The 9,368-nt window shown below is 40.0% G+C and overlaps 1 protein-coding gene across 3 annotated transcripts; it reads left to right on the forward strand.

The window, feature by feature from the left end:
• The first annotated feature begins 2,129 nt into the window (after window positions 1-2,129).
• LOC125801688 (sterile alpha motif domain-containing protein 3-like) lies at window positions 2,130-8,943 on the forward strand. Of its 3 annotated transcripts, XM_049478521.1 has the most exons (7): window positions 2,130-2,185; window positions 3,351-3,417; window positions 3,534-3,645; window positions 6,474-7,526; window positions 7,713-7,868; window positions 8,101-8,193; window positions 8,511-8,943. In XM_049478521.1, exons 4-7 carry the CDS (start codon window positions 6,498-6,500, stop codon window positions 8,805-8,807), a joined length of 1,575 nt encoding a protein of 524 aa, XP_049334478.1. In that variant the 5' UTR covers window positions 2,130-2,185; window positions 3,351-3,417; window positions 3,534-3,645; window positions 6,474-6,497; the 3' UTR covers window positions 8,808-8,943. The 3 variants fall into 3 exon arrangements, with proteins under 3 accessions (XP_049334478.1, XP_049334479.1, XP_049334477.1); XM_049478522.1 differs by lacking the exon at window positions 2,130-2,185 and having other exon boundaries at window positions 3,305-3,417; window positions 3,536-3,645; XM_049478520.1 differs by lacking the exons at window positions 2,130-2,185; window positions 3,351-3,417; window positions 3,534-3,645 and adding an exon at window positions 5,460-6,311.
• Window positions 8,944-9,368: the final 425 nt, after the last annotated feature.

The raw sequence follows: 9,368 nt of genomic DNA on the forward strand, positions 1-9,368 counted from the left end.
ATACAACAGGATGGAACTAAAAACAAACCACATGAATTAAGAAGGCAGATGTTTTGCAGAATTATATGAGGAAGGGAATGTGGGATGTATAGTGTACAAAGCCTTCATTACCCTCATCTTCATTCATTCATATACACATTAGATAATGGTGAGTAATTTCACCTTGCAGATATTAATATACAATTCATTAATTTGTTCCAGCTTAATGCATCCTTACTTACTGATGAGTTCATCCTTAAAGAAATGCCTTAATTAATGTCATGTCATGTTTCATTAATACTGTATTACCCAGAGACTGTAAAAAAAGATGGACGCCGTGTCGCCGTTCCCATTCATTCAATGGAAATGAAGCCAAAATCTTCAGCCATGTTGGCGATCCTGAAACCCGTGTCTGCGCAGTAGAGACCAGAGGAGAGAGAAAGACTGTGGAGAGACAGCCTACTCATTTAAATAACCCCGCCCCTGAGGGCTGCCTCGAGGTCACAGGCTGCAGAGGGGAGCAGAGCGGAGCTGACGGTCTGTTATTGGTCCCGCCCATAACCAGCCCTTTTACAATAACCACACCTTTTTTGAATAGAGCTGAATAACGTTTTAAAAACCGAATTCTGTGGGGATATAAAAAGTTGACAATATAAGCAGAGGTTACACTAGCTGTTGTATTTAAATAAAGGAGGTAGAATTACAGTATATTAGAAAAAAACGTGATTGAAAGTTGTCTGTTTTGCCATTGAAACCTATGGGGACGGGTGGGGTTACACAGCTTTCTGCAACCGAACAGCAGGGGGCGCCCGACCTGTGGTGGCTTCACTTTTGAGAGACGATGCTCTGTCCAGCTATACACGGTCTATGGTATTACCGAAAAATGTTATCTATCTCTCCATACCTTTAGCAATGCACTTCAATAGTTTCTAAAACACAGTGAAAAAAAAAACGTTGATAAGATATAGGGGGACAAAACTGTGGAATGATTTTAACCATTTGGCAAAAAAAATGTATTAAAAGATCATTTGATGAATGTATTGTGATAATATTTTTGTATAAACATTCTCCTTTTCTGTTTTTTTTTGTTTTGTTATATAGAATGTGATATTCTTTTGTTGATGTTATGTTCGCTATAATAGATTTTATATATTATTAATTATATATTATTTAAGCCCATGTTAGGTTTTTGCCTCTACCTGCACTGTATTTTAGTGCCATTTCCAGTTTGTGTCTGTTGTATTTAGTTTGTGCAAAAAAAATAAAATAAAATCTAAACTTAATCGAACTTAAAAGCACAGGCTGTCTGGGGGGTATCCTTAAAATCCTGGCTTTGAGTCTAATTGAATCTGTATCTGATAAAAACAGGTCCTTGCAAAAGTATTCAGCCCCCTTGAACTTTACAGCCTTTTGCCACATTTCAGGCTTCAAACATAAAGATGTGAAATTGCAATTTCTTTGTGAAAATTCAACAACAAGTGGGACACAATCTTGAAGTCGAACGGAAATTATTGGATATTTTAAACTTTTTTAGAAATAAAAAACTGAAAAGTGGGGAGTGCAATATTGTTCGGCCCCCTTGCGTTACTACTTTGTAGCTCCACCTTTTGCTGCGATTACAGCTGCAAGTCGTTTGGGGTATATCTCTTTTTTGCAAAACAGCTGGAGCTCAGAGAGGTTGGATGGAGAGCGTCGGTTTGTGAACAGCAGTTTTCAGCTCTTTCCACAGATTCTCCATTGGATTCAGGTCTGGACTTTGACTTGGCCATTCTAACACCTGGGTATGTTTATTTGTGAACCATTCTATTGTACACTGAAAAAACAAACTTTTTGGTATAGTAAAACATACTTAATTAACTTTGATAAAGTCTACACCGTAATACTAATATTCAGTCAAAACTAAAAAAAAATAAGTAAGAATATAAATATATACACAATTTATTCATGTAATAAATTTACTGTGTTGTGTGAGTAAATCTTACTAGAAACATCATAGTTATATTTACATGTTTTTTTGTCAATGTACATAAACCTAGAAATTCGAAGTAAATTTTAACCAAACAATACAACTAAAAAAAAAAAAGTCCGCGCATGCGCGTATGCGTGTTCAACTAGACTTGATACGCGCCTTTTTTTAAGCAAGTTCAGAGCAGTTCAGAGCCAGCACGGAGGTGCTGCTGCAAGACTGGATCCAGTCGGGTGTTAGGTAAGCTCCTGCTTTAAAGATAAGGTTGTGCCGGCGCTGCCCGCTATCTATCAGGCACGGCCAGCCGTGTTTTAGCGTTGCCCGCAAGCTGCCGGGCACGGCTAGCCGTGTTTTAGCTGCCCGCTAGCTGCCGGGCACTGCTAGCCGTGTTTTAGCTGCCCGCTAGCTGCCGGGCACGGCTAGCCGTGTTTTAGCTGCCCGCTAGCTGCCGGGCACGGCTAGCCGTGTTTTAGCTGCCCGGTAGCTGCCGGGCACTGCTAGCTGTGTTTTAGCGTTGCCCGCAAGCTGCCTGGCACGGCTAGTCGTGTTTTAGCTGCCCGCTAGCTGCCGGGCACGGCTAGCCGTGTTTTAGCTGCCCGGTAGCTGCCGGGCACTGCTAGCCGTGTTTTAGCGCTGCCCGCTAGCTGCCGGGCACGGCTAGCCGTGTTTTAGCTCTCCCGTTAGCTGCCGGGCACGGCTAGTCGTGTTTTAGCTCTCCCGTTAGCTGCCGGGCACGGCTAGTCGTGTTTTAGCTCTCCCGTTAGCTGCCGGGCACGGCTAGTCGTGTTTTAACTCTCCCGTTAGCTGCCGGGCACGGCTAGCCGTGTTTCAGCGCTGCCCGCTAGCTGCCGGGCACGGCTAGCCGTGTGTTTTAGCTCTCCCGCTAGCTGCCGTTAACTGTGTTATGTAAACTGTATACTAAAATTATGTTAAAGGATTTGTGGGGTTCTGTTGTATGTTGTATTGTGTATAATGATTATAATCGTGTTTTATAAGTGTCACAGAATTTGACAAGGTTATCAAATTAACATTATTATACAATATTGTATGAAACATTACATTAAATAATAAGTGTTCCACTGCAAATGTGAAAATTAGTGACCAAATAACCAGGCATGTATACATTCCTAATGATGCCCATTCATGGTAAAGAGAAAACATATGTAATGCTCTCTAATTGATAAGATTAGTAAAATACTCAAATGAAATGTTTTTACATTAAAAAAAAAAAGTGTAAACATTTGTTAAGCTTAATGCATTAGGCTGGTTTTCATCAGTATTTTACAATTTTGGTTATCCAGTTTAGTCTTGTCATTTAGTTGTTATTATTCCAGTGTAAGTTCATTTGTAATGTGTTGTTCAAAATCATATTAACATTTTCTTTCAATTAACATTGTACCTGCAGGGTAGTGGCGGGTAAATTGAGGGCTGTGTGAGTGGAGAACACTCCAACTTTCATCTTGTTCAGGCAGGTAAGGATCTTTTGAGAATTTTTTTTTCTCTAGTCATTCCGGACACTGCATAATACCAGGATACAATTATTGTTCTATTGTTTTAATACTGCTTTTTTTCCCCTTCTTTTTTTTAGAGTCTCCTTACTTTCAGAACAAGCTGTTGCAGTGGACAGAATAGGCCTTAGGTCAGCTTAGGAGGAGGACAGACTTGACTGGTTTGAATGCTGGTGTCATCAGAGAGAAACAGTAGGCTTCCAGTATTATGAGATTATGTTATGTTATGGTTTTGCAAAATTTGCGACTTCAGGGCATCAAAACGTTTAGAGCTCTTAAAGCATTATAGGTTAAAACACCTACACAGCAATCAAGGCCACTCACTACCCTGCTTGTACTCTAACTGTCATTGTTCGTTTAAAGGTTGGGGTGCTCTTCGCGCACATTTGTCTAGAGACCATACACAAAGTGAACATTTAGGGCAAAATGTTTTTTCTTGTCTGATATGTAATTCATGTTTTCACACAGAGAGGCAATATTTTGAACATCTTGGAGCTCATCTGAAAAAGCACGAAACTGTTAACTGTGTTTTTAAAGATTGTGACTATAGTACTAATATATATTCAACCTTTGCCTCGCATAAAAGTAGGAAGCACAATCCTCACTGCCTTGAAGATTTTAAACAAATTGTATTACAAACATATTCTTGTCAGGCAACAGAAGACAATTTGTTGTTAGAAGAAAGTGAAGTTGCATCTGAAAAACCATTAGTCAGTGAGAGTGAAGATGTGGGTAAAGTCATTGTTGATCAGCTTTGTTCCTTATTTCTTAAATTAGACTGCATTTTCAATGTGCCGAGTAGATGTATAGATGAGATTGTAGACGAGCTTCGGTTTATTACCTGTACAGCATCTGCACCCGTTGTAAGTAACGCTGTCCGTGACACGTTAGAAAAATATAACTACACTGTTGAAGAATTGGCAGTAACAGATTTGGTAAATGGCATTTGTGAGTTAAATCCTGTAAGTGCAGCCTTAGGTGAAGAAGGTCCTCTTGGCACAGCATACCAGAGAAATAAGTATGTAAAGGAACTTTTCTCTATTGTTGAACCATTAGAGTATATCCTTGATGCAAAAGAGGGAAAAACATTCCAATATGTACCAATTTTGCAGTCCTTGTCACAAATTTTGAAAAATAGTGACATTCAGGAGAAAGTTTTTAGAGAAAGACCTTGTTCTTCTTGTCGATATAATAGTTTTCGTGATGGTTCCCACTTCCAGGAAAACCAGTTTTTATCTGGAGAGGAGCTAAGACTTTCAATACTACTGTACTCTGATGATTTTGAAATATGTAATCCGTTAGGAACCTCTCGTAAGAAGCACAAAGTAACCAGTGTTTACTGGGTTTTGGCTGATATTCCGTCTGTATTAAGGTCTACATTATCATCAATTTATGTGGCTGTTTTGTGCAAGGCAGATGACATAAAGAAATTTGGCTATCCTCGAGTGCTAGAGCCATTGTTAAATGATTTGAAAAGCTTTGAAGAAGAGGGACTTTTTGTACCCTGTTTGGGAAAAATCATAAAGGGCACAGTATTTTCTGTGATTGCTGATAACCTTGGAGCCCACTCAGTTGGGGGGTTTATTGAAAGTTTCAGTGCATCATACATTTGCAGATTTTGTATTGGAGAGCGGTCCCAGTTTCAGGAGCTTGAAGTCAGAACTGGAGCATTTCCCAGCAGAACAAAACACCACCATCAGTTAGATGTTGAAGCAGCACTGGCTAGTAACACCCATAGCCATGGCGTTAAGAGGCACTGTGCCATTTCAGAAAGGCTGAGTCATTTTCATGTGACAACAGGTTACCCACCTGATATATTGCATGATTTACTGGAGGGTATTGTACCTGTAGAACTGGCGTTGTGCTTGGACATCTTGATTAAGAAAAAGTATTTCTCTCTTGAAGAGCTTAACTGCATCATCCAGCGGTTTCCATATAAGTGGAAAGACAGGACAAACTGTCCCCAAGTTATACCACCAACAATTGCCTTGCGTAAAACAATTGGTGGAAACGCACACGAAAATTGGTGTCTACTGAGGCTGTTACCATTTATGATTGGCCCCAAAATACCTGAAGAGGAAGAGACATGGCAGTTGTTGATGACACTCAAAGATGTTGTTGAGTTGGTGATGTCCCCTGCCCATACAGATGAAAGTATTGGCCACTTAGATAGCCTAATTGCTGAGCATAGATCTAGATTTATCAGTGCTTTTCCTAAGGAGAAATTGATTCCAAAACACCATTTTGTAGAGCATTATCCAGGACTTATTAAAGCTTTTGGCCCTCTAGTGTCCTTATGGACAATGAGGTTTGAAGCAAAGCACCACTTCTTTAAGAAGATAGTGAGACACACTAACTGCTTCCGTAACATTTTGAAAACTATGGCAAGAAAACACCAGTGCATGATTGCATACCATCTCCACGGATTAAATGTAAAAAAACGTGCCGTTTCTGTATCAAGCGTATCAAGAGTTCCACTACAGGTAGTACATGAAAACATACAAGAATTCATATTGCAGAAGTTTCCTGAAGAAGCAGCTGTTCATTTCACAAGCAAAGTAGAATTTCAGGGCACCAGTTACGGTATTGGCATGATGCTGGTATATAGATCCACAGGTGGGTTGCCTGACTTTGCAGAAATACTGCAAATTATTGTTGTTCAAGACAGCTTAGTTTTTGTAGTTAAATTGCATAGTGCGTGGTACTTTGAACATTTTAGATGTTTTAAGCTGGAGTCCACAAGCATAGTCAAGGTAATAGACCAGTCAGAACTTGCTGACACACACCCATTGGCTGCCTATGCTGTGGAAGGCAATCGAATGGTTTCTCTGAAACACCACATCTGCTTATCAAACTAGGTGATGTATCACTTTACCTTTACTTTACCTAATTACAAGTATTGAAACTTGTAATAAAAGGTACTTTTTGAAATGCACATGCACATATTTGTAGCCTGCATTAATCATAGAATATTTAGTTTTTGCTGTTCTCTCATTAAATAATGTCTTCTTTCTCTCCAGACATTCTGCTTGACCAAGGCTGTGATGATGTCAGGCCCAATTCAACTGCGTGTTGTTATTGAAGATAGTCAAGTTCACAAGTTAGTCCTAGCAGGTGGAATCCCAAGCACTGTAGATGAACTTCTGGCAACAGCCCAGAATCATTTTCATCTCCAAGGAAGTTTTACTGTTATGTACATGGACAAAGATTTTGATGACCAGTTCTTCACTCTAATGTCAACCGATGTGATTAAGGACAAAGACACAATCAAATTGGTTAAAACAGAACCGTCTGTTGTTCTAACATTTACTCCCATCTCTGAGACTGATGCTTCCTCCCCAGCAGCGTCACTGGATCGGTCTTTCCAGGATGATGGTTCTTCAGTGAGTTCATCCGACACAGTCATTATACAACAGCCCCCAGAGCATCGATCTCAACCATGGCCTGTTGATTTTGTGGTTCCCACCTTTTCATTTAATGTGGAAATGCTCCTCCAAGCAGGATGCAAGGCTTATGAAAGTGATGGATCACTCCTTCAGAATCCAAGCATAAACTCTGACATACTAGAGAAACTTGCTGAAGCAATATTCCACTACACTGCCTACCCCACTGGTCTGCAAATACAGGCAGTTGTAGAATCTCTGATCAACAAGTATCCATGCTTAAAAGAGCCTGGAACCTCCTTTTCTGGAATGTATGGGTGGCAGCAGCGTCTAAAGTACAAGATGGCAAACTACCGTTCTAAAATGAGAAAACAGATACCTTGTCCTGAGCTTGATATCAACTCCTTGAAAAGGAAGTCCCCTGGTGAGAAAAATCCTGCTAAAAATTGCAAGAGACCGAAGAGGGCAGAAGTGAACTACCTTCCTCCACACCCAAGTGGAGAAACGAGCAACAGTCTGGAGAAGGAAAGACAAGAGCTTCTTTATGAAGTAAAGAAGAAGAACAACACCAAGGTTATTCAAGACAAAATGGCCAAAACGTTCTCCTATCGAAGGATTGAGGTTGTGAGTGGTAGTCCAGCGGCGGATGAGTTCAGAGAGAGATGGCCTGCTTTGTTTTGTGAAGCTGAGGTAGGTGAACCGCAAATTTAAAAAATGTAAAAAGAAAAATTCTCACATTGTTAAATTTTTTTTTTAGTTTTTGAGTTGATAAACATATAGTAGGAACACTCAGTAGTAGGATTTCCGTTCTCTTCATTTTGTATCAGATCATGTGGTCCAGTTCCTAATGTACTCTTCACTTTTTTGTGATTTCAGATCAAAGAGGAATTCAGGAGAATAACTACGGTTTCCTTAGAGCAGACCTTCATGCGCAAACTTGACTACTACACTCCAAAACTTCTTGCCCTGATGAAGGTCAAAGGAGGTGTCGTGGGGACCAAGCTGAGACCACACTTGGACAAAATGTGTCAGGTGTGTTCTTTTTCTTTTCTAATTTGTTGTTCATTTTTAAGGTACATAAATACAGCCCCATGCATGTACATACAGCACAAATCCTATCACTGTGTAACTTCTGAGTACTCTTTGTCAAGTGAGCACACAAGCATTTATTTGCAAGGAGCAGTGACTTAGGCAACACATTTTGTTGTGAATCATACATTGGATGAGCCATGCGTAATGATTCGTTGTCTTCATTTGTTTGCAGGATCAAAGCATTGAAATGAGACGAGATGCTATTATCCGCAGCCTCATACTGTACCTTGGTGAGAAAGAAGAAGAACTTTTTAAAGATTGCCTGGTAATTCCTTTTTTCTATTTTCAACAGTACAGTTTAAAATTGATGTGCAAGTTTACTTTAAAATTAACAGTGGAAGGCATGAAGCGAGCTTAGTCATAAATGGTCAAAATCTTATATTGAGGGGAGGGAGGTGGGGTAAGTATATTCTCAAGAATTGCAAACCAGCACAGTTAACCGTCCGTACAAATTTCACTGTAAATAGATTTCATTTATCTCTCCCTTTTTTATTTTTTTTATTTTAGCAAGCTGTGCTGGGAAAATTTTATTTCAACTGATTCTGAATGTTTCATTTTTGTTTTCTTTTCAATTTTATGCAGGAAGATAACCGCAGTGACGTGACTGAACACCTCCTTAAGATATTGGTCATCCATGGTGCTGAGGGAGAGGATCCAGTGGATGTCTCAATCCTTCTTGATGGTGCAGAGATCTTGCCGGGATGCTGCAACACTGCCAAAGCTTGTGCGCTGCTCATGGGGCTAATTTATGCTCTGAATCTGGCATACCCTTTGTCACTGCGATACACTTTTGAGGTGTTCCAGAAGCTTTTCCTGGAGCTGGATGTAATTAAACTGTCCCCGAAGGTACAAGCTTTAAAGTCAAAGTTGCTGTCTTAAGGACTACTGCAATGGCACATACTTCTCAGCTGATGGTACATCCTGATTGACTGGTCAGCAGTTCAGTTCATTTCAGTTTGCTGACCACTACACTGGACCTTCCTCTCACAAACTGCAGTTTGTTGTTCCATGGGACTGTCCAGACACCCAGACCTTGAATTTCATTTTTAGGTATGTGCTTGGCCCCAATGGCTGCAGTGATGTACTGTTTGCATTGTTGTGGATAATTTACAGGATTCTGAGTTCCTTTTCTTGACTGTTTTATGGGACATTGCCCAATTTTCCCTAGTCCTCAAAGTTTGCTTTGTAAGTCATGCCTCAGTTCTTATTGGTAAGTCCTGACTTTTGCCCAGGTTCCTGTCGCTACAGTTGTAAAGTAGGTATTTCTTTACAGTGAGCCATTTAATTTCAAATCACTCATACTGCTCTCAGCTGAATGTACAAGTGATACAAAGTAATTCCACAGATGTTAAAAAAATGTTTTAATGTGTTTAGTGCACAGTTTCAGACTGTTTGAATGTTTTAATTACACTCCATTGTTTTACTGCATTCACTCTCAAA

This window comes from Astyanax mexicanus, chromosome 4 (assembly GCF_023375975.1).
Source record: "Astyanax mexicanus isolate ESR-SI-001 chromosome 4, AstMex3_surface, whole genome shotgun sequence".
In the NCBI taxonomy this organism is placed as follows: Eukaryota; Metazoa; Chordata; class Actinopteri; order Characiformes; family Acestrorhamphidae; genus Astyanax; species Astyanax mexicanus.